The sequence below is a fragment of the Cynocephalus volans genome, chromosome 13, assembly GCF_027409185.1.
Source record: "Cynocephalus volans isolate mCynVol1 chromosome 13, mCynVol1.pri, whole genome shotgun sequence".
Classification (NCBI taxonomy): domain Eukaryota; kingdom Metazoa; phylum Chordata; class Mammalia; order Dermoptera; family Cynocephalidae; genus Cynocephalus; species Cynocephalus volans.
In genome coordinates, this window is record NC_084472.1 from 87,792,581 (window position 1) to 87,816,212 (window position 23,632).

At 33.9% G+C, this 23,632-nt stretch overlaps 1 protein-coding gene across 2 annotated transcripts in view; it reads left to right on the forward strand.

Moving 5' to 3' along the window:
• TENM3 (teneurin transmembrane protein 3) overlaps positions 1 to 23,632 on the forward strand; it is a 335,936-nt gene that overhangs the window by 208,904 nt on the left and 103,400 nt on the right. For both annotated transcript variants that reach the window (XM_063077415.1, XM_063077416.1), the window contains exons 5-10: positions 9,198 to 9,412; positions 14,812 to 15,022; positions 15,456 to 15,557; positions 15,750 to 15,944; positions 17,053 to 17,253; positions 23,052 to 23,237. In XM_063077415.1, the coding sequence (XP_062933485.1) occupies positions 9,198 to 9,412; positions 14,812 to 15,022; positions 15,456 to 15,557; positions 15,750 to 15,944; positions 17,053 to 17,253; positions 23,052 to 23,237 (1,110 nt within the window). The remainder of the gene's footprint in view (positions 1 to 9,197; positions 9,413 to 14,811; positions 15,023 to 15,455; positions 15,558 to 15,749; positions 15,945 to 17,052; positions 17,254 to 23,051; positions 23,238 to 23,632) is intronic.

Genomic DNA, 23,632 nt, shown 5'->3' on the forward strand with positions numbered 1-23,632 from the left:
TCAATCAGTCATCAAGTCCTGTCAATTCTAACTCCAAATATCTTGAATCCCATCCTCTCTCACCTGGATAGAGCAGCCACCTTCCATCTGTGCTGTATGTCTCCAGTCTTGCTCATCCATTCTTCACACACTAATTTGAGATAGCAATACCTCTCCTGATGCCTTTCACTGACCTAGATTCCAGACAGATATCTTTAAATGACTTACAAGGCTCTTCACCATCTTGCCGGTCATCACACCATAGTACAATATAGAAACAATATAGCAGAGAGATAAAAAGAATAGACTCTTGAGCCAAGCCACCTGTTTTTGTATCCTAATTCTGATTATTAATGCCTGTGTTATTTGGGACAAGTTATATAGCTTTTTTGTGCCTCAGTTTTTTCATTATTTAAAAGAGACTAATATTATTTACCTCATAGAATGGTCTTGAGTATTCAATGTAAATGGTGCTTTAAATGGTGTAGAATACATAGTAAATGCTTGAAAAATGTTGGTGGTTATTGCTTTTACTCTTGTGTGCCTTCTTTGCTAGAATGTAAGGCAAGGATCACATCTGTTTTTCCAGTGCTCAATCCCAGGCTCTTAGCACAGTTATTGGCATGTAATAGGTGCTCAAAAAGAATTTGTTAAATGAGTGAATGAAAATAGTACAACTAAATAGAAGCTCTGCCACTCACTAGGACCTTTAAGCAAATTGCTTTCTCTGTAGCTCTCTGTTTTTTTTACAGGGTAGTAGTGAGGTTTAAATCAGATAATACATGTCGGGTGCCAAGCAGTCATTAGAACATGACAAGTATTCAATACATTTCAGTAATTATTAGTTCACTCTTTTTTCTGCAATTCAATATTATGTACTTGTAATTTGTAACAAAATTTTAAGAAGCAAATTCCTTAAATCAGTATCAATAATATCCTCTAAAGTAATAATGGAAATCCCTATTATCATTAGATATTTATATTTTTATGAAAGGAATCTTATCCTTAATCTTCCTTTGAATGCGTAGTATTCATTCATTTTACATTTATTTATTTATTGAGCATATATTATGTGTCATGCACTGAGCAAGGTTCTGGGAATATAGTAGTAAAAAAAAAAGATAGTTACAGTTGTTCCCAGAGCGTATGAATTTCTAGGCAAGACAGGAAACGAGCAAGCAATTACAATGAATTAGAAAATGTGCAATAGGGAAAAGTTGAGGGTACCATCACAGGGCATTTTAATAACAGCTATATTTGAAAGGGGCAATGAGATAAATGCTAGCATTTATCATAAAATAACTTGGGATAATACTCGTATAAGACTAAAATGAAAGGCCATACATTTCAGTTATTATAACTATGGCAAATGATTCCTCCAATTAAAAAAGAAAAATAAAACTTCTTTTGTATGAGTACAAATCAAAAAACTACATATATGTATATATACATACACATAAGATTCATTCTGTTTAAACAAAATAATTCCAGTTGCTTTTAAATTTTACATTATTGGTTATAATGTATCAATTTTCTTAAATACTAGAAAACTTCAGAGATAGATTTTCAAGCAAATTAAACATTGCCTGTGAATTGAAGAAATGGGGGTAACAGGGTTGCAAGAGCATCTAGTTTTATTTTACAGTATTTGTGTTATTGCAATGTATAATCGTTCCTTAATTAGATATTGATTTTGTCCATTAAACCATGTTTCCAAAGTAGTGGTTTTATTTCACTCAGCTTGAGGTGTAACATTCTGTATCCACTATGTTAAGTTATGGCATGTGGTTGTTTATAAAAAGATATGTTCTCTCAGAGATCTCAAAGTCAGGGTATGAATACAAGGTTAGGTCACAGAATTGGAGGGTGGGCTATTGATTGTTTATAAATGCCTAACCTTCCTTCCTGACATCTTAATTATTAGTGCCTCTGTGGGATTTAAGATGATATTATCATTTACCCTGAACAATTTCAATTAAACTTTCACAGTTGAATTTCTTTTCTGCCTTTCCATTTTAATCATTATAGGCTTATTTACTCACATGTGCAGGTGGCAAAATATTTAGTGTTCTGTACCTCTCAGTTTTCCGCTGTCACAAAATAATTTTCAGATACTAAATCTCCTAATTACCGATATGACTAAATACTGTTTGGTCCTTATAACATCTATGGTTGGTAAACTATTATTTATAAAATGTTTCTCAGAGTTCAAAGTACTTTGTTTTAAGGCATTATCTGAAAAAATGCCACTTTACCGATGTGTTTTTATATAAACTGGGTATCACATAAGAAGGGAAGGAATATCAATAGCTTTGCGTACAAGGTTTCTTTATATTTTCACACTCTGACAACCGTATTTTAAGACATTAAGACTATTGTGACACATACTTACTGATGAAAGAAAAAAATCACAGTTAGTAGGTGAAAAGACTGCTAGTAGCTCCCACATTCAGGCACAACAGGACACTTTGAAAAAAATTTTCAAGATGATACCCTATTGTGTTTGAAGACATGGTACATCTCACTCTTACTGTGAAGGCTTTAATTGGTTTGATTCCCCAACCTACAAGCTTTGAGTTTAGAATAACTACAGGGCACTCTGTTGCCCTGTCTCTATTTTTTCCTCCATTTTTTTCTCCCTTTTCTCTTAGTAAAATCTACAGACAACCTTAGTGTTTCCTATGATCATTCCCAGGTCCAGGCTCTATGGGTTTATGGGTGTAGTGATCTCAGTAAGGAGGATTGAGAGCCCTAGAACTGGTCTTCCTTTTATTTCCTCTGAAGCCAGAGTTTTCTGGAATTCAGGACATGATGAAAGACTTCTGTGTCCATGCTTTTATCTAAGAGGACTGATGAGCTTCAGAGAGAAAGGTTGTGCAAGTATTTACAAGTTTATCAAACCGTGTCAATGGCTCACTGACTTCCAGGTGTGTTTACAATCAATAAAGAGCATTTGAAAATGCGAACAGGAATGACCACACTTGACTTGACCAGATTAGAGAAGGACCATGACTTGAAAAGCAACAGTGCAGAATTTAAAAAGGCAAAGCCCCTTCACAAAAACCCTAGTCCCCTGATATTCAAACTAGAGGTTTAAACAGGAATGTTATACTAATCTAAGCTACCACCTCAGTGGATTTAAGCAGAGAAAAATCAGTGATGTCTCTACGTCTCTATATCACTGATCACAAGGAGAGGTCAGGTCTTCATCTACCTTTTAGAAAAGACATGTTCTTTCAAAATAAATTTATTCTAAATATTGTAATAACTTGAAGCAAATAGAAGTTGAAAGGCATTAGAGATGAGATTCATACTTGTATTTCATAGTGAAAGCTAGAATACATCAGTAATCTTCAAACTCTTGTTCTTGTGCCCCTTAAACAAAATATCTATACAAATTTAAATTAAATTTTTAATTTCCTGAGATCATATACTAATGTTTTTAAAAACCCATTTTCTTCTATGTTGAATTATGCTTATTCGTTATACACATTTGGCTGAAAACAACCTAATTTTTGTATAAATATGTTAAACATTTTGATAATTATGAAACATAGAAAGTGAAAATGCATTGAAAATGCCTCTTCAAATAGCTTATGTATTCATAGATGAATATTACTTATTACAATAAAGCAAAATTTGATATCACATCTATTCCTGTTTTCCTCTTTTATAAACATGAGAAATCTTGCTATAAAATAAGTAAGTGGAAATGGAAGGATTTTTTTAAAGTGATGCTATTCAATTCTTTGAAATTCTTATTAGTCATATGTCAAAGATCATGTTGCAGCCTGTTTCCAAAAAGCATGTTTAGTGTCTACGAGCTGCCAGTTCCATCACATTTCTCTTTTAGTTTTTACCGAAAGCAAAGAATTGGCAACTACCTACTTTGAAAAAGATCTGTTATGCATTTTTTAGAATCAGTTCATTTCTCAATTTCTTTGTAGTATACCAAAAAATGTTTCACCAAGGCTTAGCAAAATACTAGTAATTACACCTGTTATTCTTTTACTTAGCAGCACTTTGTTTAATCTGATATACACAGAAGAGGTAGAAAGTGGAACTATTGTTCATTTTAATTCATCTTTGCTATTATATTTTGTGAATGCTTTCATCTTATTATATGCTTTAACTATATCTATTTCATTAGCCCATTTAATTTATGGGAAATACCCACTGTATAATTTAACTGGCAGAGCCAGTACTCATTAAAATCAAATTTACTTTCTGTCAGAAAAAGTCTGACTTACTTTTGTAGTTCAAGTGAATTAATCTACATTTTGTCACAACCATTTCAGTTCTGAATTCCCGCTCTAAATAGATAGGTAGAGAGATAGATAAAGCACAGATCCTTGCCATAAACTTGACAATTGGAATAAATAAGGCATCACTGCATTTAATATTTCTGACCCTTATTGACACTTTGTTATCACGAAACTCATCTGCAGCTGAAAAGCATTTTTTGACAATGGTTGGGGGTGGGTGATAAAGTCATTAACCAAAAATGTTTTTGCTCCCTCTCGGTATACTGTGTCGGATTTTAAAACATGCCACTTATCCCAAATACCCCATTTTTAACTCCACGCTTTGCCCTTAATAGAAATACATATAAGACAGGGAAAGACACAGAAACCCAAACTTGTGTTTAAGGTGTCTTGAGTAAAGGAGGCTTCGCCAGCAAAAATACTTTAAATTTTGCCTTTGTTTGGCACTGTGGAAGCTTTATGTTCCAAGACAATGTGTCACAGTAAGATCTTGGGTGTCTGGTAGGTATGCCCTTCTGCTGTAAAGAAAGTCTACATGCGGAAGTTGTTGAGGTTGAAGAAATTAATTCCCTTAAAGCGATCCACCCCTTTCCTCATTGAAAAGTCTTAATGAGTCCTTGGGGTATAACTACCCTTGTTCAAAGACCACTGGACTAAATGTCCTCCATTGCACTTGAACTCTAAGATTCTATGATGTTATGATTAATTAGGCTTTTTTATTACAGGGCGAAAAAAAGATAATCGCAACTACTACTGCCCCGTTTAAGCATGTCCAATCAACCTTGGTTCTTTTGTTTTACAAATGAAGAACTCTGTTTTTTGAAAAAGAGCCACCCATTAAAACAGCTATGGGACTAATTGGATAAGTAGATACACTTCTTGACATAACAATGGGTCCTTATATCATTTCAGTGAGAAAGATTTTCACCCTTCAAAATCTATATATGGAGAAAGCAACAAGGCCAAAATACCTAGCTGTGAAACTGTGTTGAGATAGTGAAACCTAAAACCCTAGAAGTCAGAACTTAATTACTGTTACCACAGCTAATGCTCTATATAAAGATAACGTTTAAAAAAAATTCTGGGATTAGTAACAGTTTATGCTCACCAGCTTTCAAAGCACAGATATGCTACTAAATTGCTTAAAAACCCCATTTGTAAGCAGCAATAGATAGTATCAACATCAGAGAGTAGATTAAATTACTTGTGTCGTATAGTAGTGATAGAAGTTGTTAATAACAATAAAGTGTAATAATAGCTTTCGAAATGGATAAACTGGATGACTTGGTCCAAATATAAACTATATCTGTATTTAAATATGATATGTGTGCTAATAGATCTTAGTAGGAAAAGAACTACTACTTAACTCAGTATTTTAAAAATAGTTTCATGTGGAAGTCAACCGAAAGACAAAAACTTATTAGGAATTTATTGTAAAGTATAACACAAAGAATGCTATGTTATAGTATCCATGGCAGTTTTCAAAAACTGGTCATTCCTTCCTAATAAAAATAAATATAACTTTATGTCCTAAAATTGTAAGTAGATTTTCTAGTGTGTTCAGTGAGTTGATATATCTGATTTCATATGAAATAGGTAAATAAATTTAAACCTTAGCAATTTAAAATAATATTTTTGTTTTAATAAAAAGCAAAGGTTCTATTGATGATTTATATAAGACACATGGTTTTGGAATTTTACAGCCCTCAGTTTGAATCTTGACTTCACCACCTATTTGAGCACATAATTTACTTCTTGAGCCCTAGTTTCCTCATCTTAAAATAATATCAACCTCATAGAATTGTTTCGAAGTTTAAAACTAGTAATATTGGTGAAATTACCTGTCATGCCGTAGATTCTCAGTAGAGATTAGTTCTATCTCTCTTCCTACCATTTCTTAATCTTCTTAATAAAAGCTAATAGATGACAAATGTAGGTTTCTGAGCAGAAGCATCCTAAATGAAAAGCAGAAATTGGTCTCAGATATTTAAAAATTTCTATGAATAAAGCAAGACATCTGTTTAGATAGAAAGCAGATTAACCTCTGGGAGGTAGGATTATATATTTGTTACACTTTTTATTTAACTTTATGTTCTAATTTTGCTAAAACGAACACGTATTACTATTGCAAAATATATATTTAAAATTTCTATGAATGGTGCACAGTTTGTAAGCTAAAAGTTGGTAGATGAAAAATTACAGTGATTATTTTAACTCAACTTTGAAATTTTATCCCTTAGAGCATTTTCTATTACTAAACTGGTTCAAGAAAAATAGACCTGGTAGCTGAAGCGTTAACATGGTTATGGACATTGGTAAACAAGGGAGGATGTGAGATGATTGTAAATAATATCTTTTTATTAAGCTTTCTTGTATAACCTCCTTCTGCCTCACACCTGGGTTATTGCAACTGTATCCTTACTCGTCTCTCCACTTCCAGGCTTCCCACACTACTACACCTTTATGTTCTTGGAACAGTGATTTTATTTCACCTGCAGCCTGCTCAGAGCCTTTAACGAGTGTCCATTTAGCTACAGCTGTCCTTTGCAACTGATGGCACATGTGTCATGGTAGGATGCAGTGGTTCAGGTAGAAAGCAAGCTAGCATTTACTAGTAAAATACTCTCCCTCAAACCTCACGTTTATCTGTGAGTATGAATTTGTTGTGAATTGCTTCAGAGCCTACTGGCAATAAACTGGGTGTCTGCCTTACTCATCTGTGATTGTGGGGCATGTTCCTCAGTAATCTTGAATTCTGTTTTTCTTGAGTACACACACATACACACATGCACACATAACACAATAAGTGCTGTTACACCATTGAAATACAATTTACCCATAATAAGTCTTCGAGTATTTATTTTTAAAATATGCCATAAATGATATGCATTGTAACAGAATGCTGGTAAATATATGAGGGGTCTTCAAAAAGTTCATGGAAGAATTCATAGTATCTTTCAATTCCTTTATTCCACCAACTTTTTGAAGTATCTCATGTACATCTTTATGAAAAGGGGTGTAATGCTCTTTGATAAAGTAAGAATACAAAATGTAAAAATCACTAACAAGTATATAAGTGTAAAGAACATATTCTTTAACCTAGCATGTAAGGCCCTCCACAAACTGATGCCGTCTTCCCTTTCCAGCCTTGTCTCCCGTTACTCCTATGGCAAAACCCATTCAGTCCCTACTAAGGGTCAAGCACTGCAGCAAGCACTTTAGGTATCATACCTTGTGTAGTCCTTACACTAGTCCAGTGATTGCATTACTATCCCATTTTCCAGATGAGGTTTAAAATCAGAGGTTTAGTATCTTCCTTAAGATCACAAGGCTACTTAGTGACAGAGCTAGGATTCAGACCCAGGTTTGTCTGACTCCAAAACCATTTTTCTTAACTTCTTTTCTGGCCAGGTAAGTTTCTGTGCTCACCGTCACCCTAACACCTGTACAATACCACTGCCATGATTTTGATCATGATGTTTACCCCAGCTCAGCAAACTTATCCGACCTGTCCTTCAAAGTTTACCTCAGAACTTAACTCTTCTGTGAACGCTTTCAATCTCCAGCTTTCATTGATATTGCCTCCCTGTGACCCTAAATCATATGTTGTTTCAGGTTGTCATTTAACTTATCAGTTTGTATGTGTTGTCTTCCCAAGCAGGTAATTAGCTGCTTGATGGCAGAAGTTGTAGAAGCCAGAGTAGATCATTTCTAAGATTCTGTGCTCTTTGGTTTATGTTTCTTTTTATCACCCATGATGCTATGTCCTTAGCAGACACCCAGTAAAAATGAACTCGGTGTTAAATTAACTACTCTTCACGGTCAGTCAGAAGAGTCTTTCCTCTGTCATTAAGATAGTTTACAACTCTCAGATTTGAAATTAAGTTCTCTAAATTTTGAATTAACTTCTCTGGAGGCTATACTCAGATTAATGTTTTAAAAAAGACAAAGTTGGTAGTAAGACAACTTCATTATCACTTTTAAAGGGTTAAGGTGAAGATGATAATTTGCCCAGTTTCATTCTGTTTCTCAGCCTTCATGGACTCTTTCCGGATTAGAGAAAATGTGGTTATATTTCCATTTATTGCAAATTGTAAAAACCTTTTCTATCACTGAGTCCTTCAGTAACTGAGAAAGAACCTTGGCAAAGAGGGAAAAAAGGGGCACACTGTACCAAAAAAGAGGAGTCTGATCTCTTTTCTAGGAGCAGGCCGTGCAGGAAGAGAGAAGATGGCACCTCTAAGAGGTGGCAGAGATTCAGGAAGCAGAGTTTTTGTCCCTAATACTGGAAGTGAGTTTCGGATGAGGGTCAAAAGAAAGAAGAAACATTGTAACAGCTTACACCAGAAATTTTGTGAGAATATATACTTAGCCCACCTTCTTGCTTCTTGCAGTGTCCCTGTTACTACCCCTTATCTTCCTCCCTTCCAGCATCTGATTTTTCATTCATTCTAGCATATAGTTTAGAGAGAACTTACATGAATCAGTGCCATTGATTGGTTTTGTTGTTGTTTGCTTAAGAATTGATTTGGAAATCTCCATAATCCATTCTGCCTTCATTTACACTTTGCAATGTTATGATATGTTTAGAATGACTGATAAATACCACACTTAATTCCTCCCAAGAAATAACAAGACATATAATTTGTAAGATAATTATGTTTCAAGTGATCATAAAAGACTATAAGTGTGAAAACAGCTTTAGTAATAGGCTTACCTTGGGGGAAGGCAAAGGATTTTGAATGTCTTAAACAATGTGCTAAATCGGAATTAGTGAAACAATAGCTAATAAAAAAGTGTTTAAGATGAAAATTAAATGAGAGAATTTTATTTATCAGAAGATGAAATGTCTGAACATTTAGTGAGAAGAACTTTTACAAAAAGTTCAAAAACCTTTTTTGTTTTGTTTTGTTTTAATTTTTTGTTCTTCATCAATGGATCTCTTACATTCAGGAAAATTAGGTGGATTTACACAAGAAAATAACACCATAGATTCTGGAGAACTTGATATTGGCCGAAGAGCAATTCAAGAGGTTCCTCCTGGGATCTTCTGGAGATCACAGCTCTTTATTGATCAGCCACAGTTTCTTAAGTTCAATATCTCTCTTCAGAAGGATGCATTGATCGGAGTATATGGCCGAAAAGGCTTACCACCTTCCCATACTCAGGTAAGAGCAGCTTTGTTGTCAATAAAATGAAAACTGCTAGTTTGCATTTTTTAAATTTATTCTCTTTCTTAAGTTCAGCCATTTGTTTAACTGTTGAACCACTTTTGAATCGATCTTTTACAGTAGAAAGGATTTTGAATGTAAGTTACACTTATTTTGAGGTTTTTGAGTCAGAAACAGGAACATTTTCTTCCTAACTTGCTTTGATCATTATTGATTGATTAAAATGTACTAAAATTTGTAAGTAACTTAATGAATTTTGAGCATCATCTGAGACCTGGTAAAACATCATGGATTTTTCAATTATCTTTCAAAGATCCTATAATAATTTCAGATGATCTTATTCCTCTCACATAATAGATGTTTATCATATGTATCTCAAACATCCATTCATTCTGTTGAAAATGTATTTTTTGAACGTATGCCAGATTTACTGTTAGTAAAGAAATTATGGAAGCATAAACATAAATATAATGATATGAGCTTTATCAACTCAAGACACTATCCCTCATCTAAAATGATGAACACTGAGATAAAGAGGCAAGAGAGCTTTCGTGGATAACCAAGTGTGATCACGTTACCGTGGTACTCAAAACAACTCAAATGTCCTTATATCATAGATTCAAAGGACTTGAAATTCAATTCCCTGGCATGAAAATCCCCTCACATGAAGTCACAGGTGGAGAACTGCTAGCAGTAATTCCACAGGCTTTTTCATAACCTAATATTGTGTCATAGTGTGCAAATTGAAAACTGTTTTAAAATAGGTCCCTTAATGTCTAAGAGAAATTATTTAAATTACCTACCATAAAATTGGAACTCACACGTTTCCTAAGTTCAACTATTATGTTAGTAAATAGAGGAATTTCAAAAATGTAATCACTGCTTAATTAAAATTGACAATTGGATGAGCTTGATGTTGTATTTGATAATCGGTTTATTTACGCATGGAATTTCATGCTGATTTAGTTTGATTTATGAAATAAGGATGGGAGAATTTTCATGTGTACTTTATATTATATAATTTTGTGAGAAATGGTTTTTCTATAACCTAAGAACATAAATTATGAAGAAAATCTGCTCAGATACTATAAAGAAATCACATCTTTAAAGAAAGATGAGTAAGAGAATTTCAACATGCTTTCTCTAATGTCATTCTGGATCAGGTTCATGTATATATATAAATTTTATGGCTGTGAAATTTTGACTATCATGCTTTAGTGTGTTGTTTTTCTTATTTAACATTTTTATGTCTATAAGTACGTTATTAAAGTAAATACTTTCAATCCTTGCACATCAAATACTTCTTATTGTGTACTACTGTCCAATTTAAAATTTTAGATTTGACTTTGGTTCATGCTATAGGTGACACTGACTAGGATATAATAACCAGATTTTCTTAAATGAAAGTAGGCTTCTATAACTTCAATTATAGCAGATAGATTGTATTTATAGCAATAGTCCAATGAAGTATGAAAAACTTTTTCCACTGAAACCACATACATGAATAAATGTATAATTTAAGAAATACACATTTAAGCTAAGCACAAGAATGAGCATGTATGTAACTTATAAATTCCAGAAAATAATTTCAGATAAAAGTTGTCTATTGTGTTGTGCACTTAAAAGGTTTATTTAAAGACTTAGAGTTGATTCTTTGCCAAGTTTTATATAACGTATAAGATTAGGGAAATAAAAGATTTCCCAGTTTCAGTTTTTCTCATAATTCTTCTAGTATTTAAACACAATATGCTGGATATCCACTTTCTTTTCTACCACGATGTATGTGTTGAATTAGGTTATGCATTTTCTTAAGCTTCCACAGTTATTAGAATTCCTTCCTCTGGCTTATTCAAGATCAACAGAGCAAACAACTGTTTCAGAGTTCAGTGTTTAAACATGAAATATGCTATAAAGCAGCCCAAATTGAACATTTTTTTTGTTTCTGGGGAACATTAAATAAATCAACCTGAAATAATTAGGATTGGCCAGCCATTCAGAATAGTCACTTGAGTTTTGAAAGTCTTTGTGGCCCTTTATAAAACTGTCCATTTGATTGTTGCCGACAAATCAACTGATTTTCTTCTCCCTGCTGCTCAGTTCTTTCTCCTGGACAGTTAGAAGCCAAAGAAAGCAGGTCAGTGCTTTACGGTTAAGTGTACTCGGGCATTTTAGTGCATTTGCCTGAGCACTGTTTTAGAACAGGAATTGGAAACCTGTGTTCTAAGTACATCCCTACCACTTTTTTGACTTTGTGACCTTGCACAAATCAATGAACTTTTATGAGTCTTAGTGTCTATGGGTAAAATGAGAGAGTTGGATCAGATGATCTCTAAAATCTCTTTCTTCTCTATATTCCAATGATTTAAAGGAAGAAGACTATGCCACCACCAAAAAGTTGATTTAAGGACACAGTTAAGTATTTATAGATTCTGAATTCTCATCATTTTAATAACAGAATTGAATTAAACATATGGATAGTCTAAATGTTCAGAAGTGATCCACCAATATACTTGAAAAAAATCTATTTGCATTTTAAATGTTCTGTTAGATAATCAACATAAATACAACCAACATGGCCAAACTTTTCTCCAGTTAATTTTGTGATGAACTTTGTTAATATGTTGTAGTTTAAAGCAACTTTAAATGAGAAGGATTTTTTAAAGCATGTATATTTGGTAATAATATTAAATCATGAGAAAAATACCATTAAAGGGAACATTTGTACTGATAGTTTCAATTGATATGAAACCTTTGTCAAGCGTAAACTTTGTCTCATTATAGCTTCCCCCAAATAGTGAGACTAAAGAGTTAGCCCAAGAATTTTATCCTAAAAATAGCATAAGATCTTAACACTCCTCCCCCTCCCAAAAAAAGTCTCCATCTTATGAATAGGTATTACAAAGCAAAACTCAGCCCGTAAGTGATCACTTTACCCTCAAAGAACAAAGATCATTAAATATTTCTATCAAAAATAATTTGGTTATTTTTGATAGAGATAGTTTTAGTGTTAAGTAGTGAACTTTTCTCTAGGTATATGAATAGCCTTCCTAAAGCCATGTGTGAAACGCCCCTACGAAATAGCCTACAACTGGGTAGATATTCAAAAACTGTCAGCTACTCCCCACCATCACCATAAGCCTACCCCCCCCAGCCTTATTTTATCGTTCACAGTGTGATGCAAATGGCAATTTCTAGGATAATGAATATGATTTTGAATGCGAAAGACCAATTAAAACTCAAAATTTCCTCCCTTTCACTTTTTCAGTTACTGTGTTTAATGTTAGGGGAGAAAAATGTTTATATGCATTGGGCTGTAAAAAGAAACTTTTTCTGTACCTTTGCCATGCTAATATAAATATTTAAATATGATGAGGAAATGAATGGCCTCTTTGAGATAGAGACACCTTTAAAAACTGCTGAATTAATTTTGTTCTGATAATTTTGGCATAGAATCCTAGTTAAATTTTTGCACATTAAGTATACACACCAGTCATTATTTTCATCTTTGTAAGATATAAACGAAAAAAATTTTTGGATGCTAATTGAGTTATACCGTTTTGGATATTTCTCACAGCTGAATGATGTTGTAAAGCAGTTTTAGTACACAAAAGAACAAAAAGTGCTTTTGCATTTAAATAAAAATTTTAAAAAGTCAGAAACCAAATTAGCTATTCTGAATTCTGTTCAATAATAACAGTAGAGGTCTATGATGAGCACGGTAGCAACTGATTTTCAAAAATGCCAACAACAGTTTTTATTCCAATTTGATTGGATTAAGAAATTCATTACAATAATCTTTCTCTTAAATAGAACTCCGATGAAATTCTGTTTAAGAATCTGTCAGAAAGCAGACTATTGATGATTCACATACATAGTTCTGTAATAATGAATATTTAGTAGAGTACCGTAGTATACTTTTCACCACCAGAAATCTGTCTCAGGAATAAAATGAAAACTCGGTAACAGTCTGTAGAAATTGAATCATGCTACTTTTAAGAAACTGTTATCTAAAAAGTTTCTTGAAACTATGTTGGGAAGTCTTTTCGATGTCTTCCAAATTCACTGATTACAAAATTTTAGGCCACTGTCACCAATCACATTCCATATTTTTAATTGTTTTTTAACTTCTCCAGTTAAAAAAGCAGAACTGTAGATACTAGAGGTGGGAAAGGGGAAGGCGGGATAGTAAGAGGTTGCTTAATAGACACAAAATGGCTAAACAGGAAAAGTAAGTTCTATTGGTGTACGGTTGAGCTGCGCATCTATAATTAACAATAATTTACTGCATGTTATCAAATGGCTAAAAGAGAGGAGATTGAGTGTCCTCATCTCAAAATTTTATTAAATTTTGTATTGATGAATATGCTAATTACCCTGATTTGATCATCACACATTGCATACATGCCTTGAAATTCAACTCTCTATACCCCACAAATATCTGTAATCAATATGTTTCTATAAAAAAATTAAAAATAAATAATAAAAAAATTCTCCAGTTAAATTCTTCTAGCTACCCACTGTTCATGATTAATCTTACTAAAACAAAAATTAGGTTTAATCATGACTGTCTTTATAATAATAATCAGGCACAATTGCTGCTGTTATTGCTATCTCTTCAGCACCCTTTTGTTGCTTGATTTTTTTTAGACTTTTGATCAAAGATGTAAAGGCATCTTGTTATGGTTTTTAAGCTAACCATAACCCTTAGGTTTCTCCATGATGTTTGGGATGGTTGCATCAGGGTCCCAGAAAAAAAGGTAGGGTGGGTGTGGTGGAAACAGCCCAAGCTTTGGAGCAAAGTGCACTTGAGTTCACAGACCAGCTCTGCCACTTAATCAGGTGTCTGACCCTGTGGAAGCTCCTCAGGATTCAGTGTCCTTCATCTTGAAAGTGTAAATATTAATGCCTCCCTAAAAGGGTTCCTCTGAGGATTAAAAATAATCCCAGCACAGAGTAAATATTCAACAGTAGTTGTTACTACATGAGTGAAATAGGAGGAGAAGACATTAAGAGATTATCTAATGGTCTAATAAAATAAGGCTGCTGGGTTTGAAATGTAAATTCATGTAGATTTTATGCTTGTATCCCCAAACTGCCTAAACTCGTCCAAGTTTTTATCAGTCAGGAGAATTAAATAAACTTGGAAATCATATTGCCCAGTAAGGGAAAAAAGATCTTTGACATTTAAATACGACAGCAGTGTACAAGTAGATAGTTTTCATCATCCCTGTAAATGCTGTGCATAGAAGACTTCCTCCATTTGGGCCTGTCAATCAGGAACTTTTGTCTAATATTGTATTTGCTAGAGCAAAGGAGAAAAGCTTGAAGAAATAAGAAGAGAGAAGCTGCCACACTATTATATTTCTGACAACTAAAACAGTTTTCATTGTCCCCAGTACGACTTTGTGGAGCTCCTGGATGGCAGCAGGTTGATTGCAAGAGAGCAGCGTAACATGCTTGAGTCGGAAAGAGCAGGGCGACAGGCAAGATCCGTCAGTCTTCACGAGGCCGGCTTTATCCAGTACTTGGATTCTGGAATCTGGCATCTGGCTTTTTATAATGATGGGAAAAATGCAGAGCAGGTGTCTTTTAATACCATTGTTATAGGTAAGAACCTTCTTCAAAGCATCTTTTTCCAGGCTACAGACTAAACACTGTTGAATAGAAACTAAATTATCTTTATCAATCTTGAGTGAATCCTGGGGTGTTAAAGCCTAGGTAAAATGTGAGAAATATTTCTGAATGGCTTATTTATGAATATGTGACAGACCATGAAGCACTGGAGGAAAATATTATTTGGAATTACCTTGGGGGAGGAGAGTACATGATGAAAACACTTTAAAAATCTGCATTTGAAGTGACAGTGCTTTGCTGTACTATTCGAATAATCTACTATGAATGATTTTTTTTTTTCTTTTGGTTGTAGAGCTGTCCACCCATACTTCCTTTACTACTTAGCTAAAATGATCAAAGTGACACAGTTTATCTTTTGCAAGAGGCAGGCTATACCACAAGTGTTCTTTCCTTTTCTTTTCTTCAGAATCTGTGGTGGAATGCCCCCGGAATTGCCATGGAAATGGAGAGTGTGTTTCTGGAACTTGCCATTGTTTTCCAGGATTTCTGGGTCCGGATTGTTCGAGAGGTAAGCGAGTTGGATTCTTCTCTTAAGCCGATATAAATAAGCTGTAGAAGCCCAAGTAATTCAGAAAACTACCAAGACAGGAAAGAAAGGGGGAAAACCTGGTATATTAGTTGTTCCAGCAATGTATCTTTTCTTTCGGAAGCTCGATGGAAAATGCGGCTGTTAATTCTTCTGTCGTGTTTTATTTCACAGCAGCCTGTCCAGTGCTGTGCAGCGGCAATGGGCAGTACTCCAAGGGCCGCTGCCTGTGTTTCAGCGGCTGGAAAGGCACCGAGTGTGATGTGCCGACTACCCAGTGCATTGACCCGCAGTGCGGGGGTCGTGGGATTTGTATCATGGGCTCTTGTGCTTGCAACTCAGGATACAAAGGAGAAAATTGTGAAGAAGGTAAATGTGTGACTATGTACAGAAATCTATTGTTATCTTCATAAAGAAACAGATTATATCTGTAATCTTTAGTTTGGCCGATGGATCTCTTTTTATATGCCTCCTAATGAAAGTAATTTCAGTCTCCATATTTATGAATGCATTGTTTTATTAACATTTTAACTGATAAAAAGAACAAATACCAAAGAGTCTCTTTGCTCTTTTTCAGCAGCGTAATAAATCTTTTTTTTTTTCTTTTTACTTACTGAGAAAGTAAGCAAACATTCCTTGAAACCACCAGTGAACTGTTTTTTGTTTTTTTTTTTTTTCTTGTTACAAATTTTCACACTGTTGCTATCTTCTAAATCTGGCATTTTGGCATCTCTAGAAAGACAGAATATTGAGCATAATACAGTAGGGGAAAATGTACAACATCATGGGTCTGTTCCATAAAAGTATATGATGATAAGAGTAAAGATACTACTATACTGTAAAGTACAGTTGAATTGTTTTTTCACAAAGCAAAAAGGCACCATTTCTGTTCTTCAATCAAATTGATTTTATTGATCTGCAGGCACAAAGTGATGCAATTAAGTCTCTGGAATTAAATTTTCAGGCCATTGACCCTACAAGTGTAAAGTTTTATTCAGTCAAATTGCTAAATTAAATCTCGTCATCTAAAGCACATTAAAGTGAATTAAGAAGGATAGAGAGTGCACAACTCATTTATTTCTCAAACAGTTGGAGGATCCAATACAGCTGTCAGTACTCAGTGGTCATGGATTAGGTCGGCTGATACAGATTTTGCTATAGAGAAGGCAGTACTTATTACTGTCTGATTAAGGCAGAACAGAGAGCAATAGTCTGAAACTTCAAGAGCATATGTATGTAATTCGTGAAAATAACAAATCCTTGCAAGAGTCTCAATTACCTTAATGGCATTTGGCTGGTTCTTAATGCTTTATTGTATTATTATTCTTTGCATTTTCAGAAACAGGTTCTTGAAAATGGTGGATAAATATTTGACTATCCAAAATGCTCCTATAAATTAGGGTTTCTTTTTTTCTGCATGTACTATGAGATCTTCTTGACTTAATAAAATTATTTTTTTTTTTATTCTTTACACTAGCTGACTGTCTGGACCCTGGATGTTCTAATCATGGTGTGTGTACCCATGGGGAATGTCACTGCAATCCAGGATGGGGTGGTAACAATTGTGAAATACTGAAGACCATGTGTCCAGACCAGTGCTCTGGTCACGGAACATATCTTCAAGAAAGTGGCTCCTGTACTTGTGACCCTAATTGGACTGGCCCAGATTGCTCAAATGGTGAGGTTAATAAATGTAGGACAACTGAGTGCTTAATATTGTTTAGCTAAAGATGATATTTTAATTTTTAAAATACACTTATTAAATTTAATACAAATTTTAATAAAGTGATTATTTATGGAACTAAATATGAAAAGTATTGAAATGTAGTTGGTTTTTTAAAAAAGGAAAGAAACAGGCTTAGCCAATTTGCCGTTAAAATTTCCCTTTAGTATTATGGAAAGAATAACATTTCAATTGTGTAAGATACTCTGTCTTCTTAAAGCTCACTTTATGGAACTACTCATCAAAATTAGCCTCCTGATAGGCATTCATACAGCTTGAGAATTTAAGCACATAAGCAGAGAAGTCTCAATTAAAAATAAAATATTTGACATCATAGGCTAAACATGATCACAAGTAAAAGTATACATATATAGAGATTATGATGTGTATGATGGCTCAACACTGAGATTTTAACTGTAATATGATTATAATAGATATGGCAGGTAGTAATTTTATTTAATTAGCCCAGTTGTTATTGAGAACCTACTATGTGCGTGGCATTGTGATAGTCCCCAAAGGAATAAAAGAATAATGAACAGTGCCTGCCTTCTAGAACAGTGGCTTTCAAAATACATCTTTACATTGTAACCTGTTATAACTGTACTTGCACATACTCACGTAACTAAACAAACATTTTACAAAGTGATACGCACTGATTTTTTCCAAGTCTATTGTAATTTTGTAAACTTCCAGTTACAATCCATGAGCTAATTCCATGACCCACTCTGTCACAGTTTGAGAAGATGCCATTCTAATGTAGAAGATTATGGTTTAATTGGGGAGATAAGATGAACACACTTGAAATAATTAGAAACCAGTACATTCTAGTTTGATATTATATCGAGTGTTACATGGAATAATATGCTAAATTCAGTGGACATTGAGAGGAATGAGCCCACCTTGATGAGTACTGAAAGTTTTAAAGGAGAATTTTTAACTTCTTGCCTTCATTTAAAGAGGATTCTGGTGGTAGGGGGCAGGGAGGGATATTTTTTGACTGGGGAAACAGTATCAGAAAGTACTTAAAAGCATGGACTATGAAATCGGATGTGTGGGTTCATACCCAATCTTTACTTTTTTAATATCCGTGTAACCTTAGGCAAATTACCATATGCCTCAGTTTACTTGTCTGTAAAATCAGAGGATGTTCTTTACAGAAATGCTATGGGAATTACTTGAATTAATGTGTATAACGTACTTAATACAACACTTGGCCCATAATAAATTCTAAATATAGTTCCCACCAGCACCACCACTGCAGCTACTATTAGCAAAGATGCAACTGTGAAAATATTATTGTATACATGGGACAGTGGGAAGAAAAAGAATATTTGGAGGTAAAATTGGTTTTGGCCCAGTTATGGGGGCTGCAGTTAGAAATGATCCTTTAGACAATGAAGAATTCACAAATAACAACGATGTGCTCAGTAATATGATGAGAGTCGTGTTTTAGGAGAGCTGTCAGATGGACCATATGTCAAGAGCGTGAAGAGTGGGACTTTGACAGCTAGAAGATACTTAGCGGACTTTCCCAGAAGCGTGAGGTGATGAGAGCATGAATTAGCTTGGAGTTGGTATAAATGAAAAGGATAAATCTGAGGGACATTTTAAAGGAAAAATAGACAAGACTTGCTGAAAAAATAGGATCTAGAAGCTTGGTGAGAAGAGCTATAAATAAGTCAGAAGCAAAGGAAATTGGGGTCAATCTTAATGTCTCTGAATGAGGCAAAAAAGCTGGGAAGGGGTAATGCTGATGGAAGAGGCAGGATGTAGGGAAGGCAATGAGAGAGAAGACGAGAGAAATAAAGGTGACGATGAATTCTGTTTGGATACTCAAACTATCTCAGCAAAAGTAAGTAATACAGAAAAGGGGGGGAAGGAAGCATGAGAACAGTGAGAAGGAAAAGAAGTGGGGAAGGAGGAGGAAGAAGAAAAAGAGAGGAGAAAGGCAAAAGAAAAAGGACAGATTTTAATAGTCGTGTTGAGTAATTAACACGGTGCATAAAGCTTAGAATCAATGAAGGAGTCCGTCTGTTCTTAATTCTGCCCACACTGATTGTCCTCTTGTCTAAACCTGCACTCGAGCTGAACTGCCTGGGTTCAAATTTTGGCCTGGCCATTCAGTAGCTGTATTATGTTGGGCAAGTTATTTAATTCCTCTGTGCCTCAGTTTTTTAATCTGTAAAATGGGGATTATAATAGTACTACTTTATGCATTTGTGGTAAGGACTCAATGAGTTAGTATTTGAAAAGCACTTAGAATATGCCTTACACATGACATGTCCTCATTAAGTATCAGTCACTAATAGAAGTCGCAGCGGTGGTGATAGTAGTAATTATGTCAGTAGTATTCTAAAGGCTAATTGTAGTTTGTCATACTTAATTCCTCATCAATTAAGAGGAGCTTTCACATAGAAGTATTGATTGGATATGGTTCCCCAAATGTGAAATTTATGAAATGCAAATTATTTCTTCTATTACTATGACTTAATGGCATAAAACTAAATGAAATCTTGCTAGGTAGTTACTGCTTATTTTTAGTGAAACAAAGAAAGATTTTTACAAATCACTCTTTTCTGGAATTTTGAGAAACTTAGGTGACGTCTCTGCTACCCTGTAAATCAATATCTTCATGACAGATTTATCTGCTACTTTTCACCTACTATAAATTGAATCCTGGAAGCCCAAACTAAAGAAAGTTTTCTATAGGTTAATTTGTACTACTGATGAAAAATTTCTGTTGAACCCATAAATAAATACACTAAACAGATAACTTTTCTTTCTTCCTCCCACTCACATTTCTATCCTTCCTTCCTTCAGTCCTTTCTTCCTTCCTATTTTATTCTTCCTCCCTCATCTTTTGGCTGTAAATCTCTGGATTGCTGGGGAAACAAACTGTTAGAAAATTCGTAACTACTAGAGCAAGTAACATGTATAGGATAAAAATTGGGGACTGGATTATAGAGGGCCTTGAATGTCTCGCTAAAGAGTTTTAGGAAATCATTACCAACCAACCAACATTTATCAAGCATGGGTGCATGGCATTATTTTAAATAACACGTTAACGTGTTTTGTCCTCTCTTCTTAACAATTTATTTTATAATTACATGAATCAAAATAGGCATTTAGTTCTTCCTGTTGAGTTTATCTACATTTCCAGCTTCTATACAAAAAAATTCTTGCCACAAAATATATCCAATTAAATTTTATAGAGATAATTACTTACATAGTAAAGCTATTTGGTTCAGGTCTCTTATGCCTCCATCAGTAAAATAGGTATAATAATACTAGCTATAAAATAATACCTGCTTGAAATATTGTCATTTCGATTTGCTTCCCACAGTTATCCATGTAGGAAAGGAACAAGCGTAATAGTCCCTTTTTTTGTTTCATATCAAGTTATTATAATACATTACCTGAATTATTTTTAAAAGAGTAGTTTGTAATTGATACTAAATAGCTCAGAAGGTAATTCAGTCCTCTTCATAACATAATACTGCTATGAATTGCAGGAAAAAAGTATGTTAATTAAAAGATTAAATTGGCTGCCCAAATCACATATCATTATTTTACATATTTAGACTGAATTTTTTTCATGCTGATGTAATTATTTTGCTAGTTGAAAATCTAATTTTACCTGTGTACAAAATGACTCTTTAGTCATAGTGAGCAGAGATTTTTGTCATTTTCATTTTTATTTCCTCAGTGCAAAACAGAAACTTAACATTTAAACTCTCAATATGTTGAGTTGAATAATGAATACAATACACTTCTTTTGAAGAAAGCAATTGAGTACAGAAAAAAATCTTTATTAAACTTTGCTATTGGCTGCAAAAAGACAGAAAACTTACCTAGAATTGATAGTAAAGATCTCAAATATGCTTATGTTCACCCCGTGAAAATATACACTCTCATGGGTCTCAAATTTATGTGGCTATTGTACGGTTCTCATTTAAAGCTTATAAAAACATTGTTGTTAATTTACATTTGTCAATTAAAGTTTACTAGCAGTGTAACTGAATTTCTAACTAAATGAATCCTAAAGGAAAACACTTTTTTTCTTGTTGTGGAAATGACCTTCAGATATCTAAATTCAATAAGAGAGTAGATTTACACCTGAAGAAACATTTGGTTAAGCTGCTAAAAGAGAAGAAATGAATTATTTTTATCAGAAAGTTTATAGGTTTGAAAGCAGCACAGCTACCCTCTATCTTCATCGGCAGTTTGTCCATTAATTAGCCCTTCAATTCCACTTCAATTAAATTAAGTCTAATTAATAAGTTCATTACAAAGATTGACGCACCTTGCTCAAAGCTAGTGTGCTAGACGCTGATAAACACCTTCACCCTAATGAAAAATTGATTAGCTTCCATGAAAAGGGTACCTCAGAAAGAAAGCTCTCTGTTCTGGAGCTGAGTTGATGTTATGTTGCCCTGAAGTTAATCAAACCATCTTGGATCTCTTAATCAAAAATTTAATTCAAAGGAGATAGAAAATGTGGCATTAAAAAAAAAAGCCCCACACACTATTTTCCAGTTAATAGTTCTAGATGTCGTTTATAAGAGTTGTTACAGTTCTTACAGTGCCTTGATATGGTGTTTAGTCTATGAGGTAGATAATTATGGTTCCAGGAAATGTTACTTGGGGAATAATTGGAGAAAATAAAAGCATGTGACTACATAAACAATTCCTATTTTAAATTTTTTTCTTAAAAGGTTATAGTCCATTTTTCTGTTTGTTAGAAATGAGTTTTTATTGTTCAGCATCTCTATTTTTGCAAGAAAACCAAAACTAAACAATAGTCTTACATCATAGGAAAAAGACTCTAGTTAACTTTAACTTTATATGTAAAGAATAAAAATTAAAATACTCTTCAAAACCTCCTTCCCCCTCTTCCTCTCCCTCTCTCTCAATTGGGTATAGTTAAATAAAGCGTTGAAGAAAGCTTTAAGAAAAAAAAAATACTTCAGACATCTGAATTATTTTTAAAGAACCCATCTGGTATTATACTATTTGAAGTCATTTGGTCACTTGTGTTCCTTTCAGTAACTCTAGTTGTTGAAAACCCTTGTTTTTCAAATGAGTCAATAGTTATTAAACTGGCTCTCTACTATTTATCAACAGTATAAATTTACTGAATAAGAAAACCAATTTATTTTATGTAACCAGTATGTCTGTGTGTCAGAAGCAAGCTGAAGTACTGACTATAATAGATTCTTCTTAATGAAAGTTTCTGAATATTTTAAAAATTTTAATGGTGGCATTAGAAGTAACCCCTTTGCAGTTCTTACTATATGTGTAAAACCCAAAACCAAGTAAATACCTGAGATGTTTAGATACTGAAATATTTAATTAACATGGTGTGTGTGTGTGTATTATGTATGTTTTCTTGGCTGCCAAAAGATACTCTTGGTTATGTACATATAAAATGACTATCGTATATATATATTATATAATATATATATTTTACATAAATATATATAAAATTATTTATAACAAAATTGTCCTGTGTGTATTATGTGCAATTACAGCAGCCTATAAATTAAATGAGGAATAAAAATTCTCCCATTTATAGTTTCTAGTCGTCAGTGCTGAAATTTACTTAGTATACAGATAGTTTTGATTTATTTCCAATGATTTTGTTTTTCACTTGAACAAGTTTGAGTTGAAGGTGTAGCACTGCTTATTCATTCCCCTTCTCTCACTCCCTGCCTCTCTTCTCTCCTGCTCTGCTTCCTCTTTTTTCAATATAGAAATATGCTCTGTGGACTGTGGCTCACATGGTGTTTGCATGGGGGGGACTTGTCGCTGTGAAGAAGGCTGGACAGGCCCAGCATGTAGTCAAAGAGCTTGCCACCCCCGCTGTGCCGAACACGGGACCTGCAAGGACGGCAAGTGCGAATGCAGCCAGGGATGGAACGGAGAGCACTGCACTATCGGTAGGCCAGCTGCACTTCTCTGTCCACCCTCCACACACAGCAGAAGAGTGCAAACTGTTTGCTGCTTTCACCTAGGAAAACGCTTCTTTCTTTATGTTATTTTTCACTTGTCTTTCTTAAAAAGGCATTGTTTTTAAAATATGGTTGTCATTTTACAATGGCAGTTCAGTTCTTTTTAGAACAACTGTCACAAGTATGAGGTATAAGAATTTTTCATTCATTGTTTTTTGTGACGGGCATAAAAATTGACTTACATAAAGATTTAATTTCTTATTTATAAATAAGCTTTTATTGAATATTACTTCTTAGTGTTCTCACTGCCATTATATCTCTTCCTAGCAGTCAAATTTTTTACTTTAAAAATTAAAGTTTTTTCAAAAATGTGGCCTTATTAG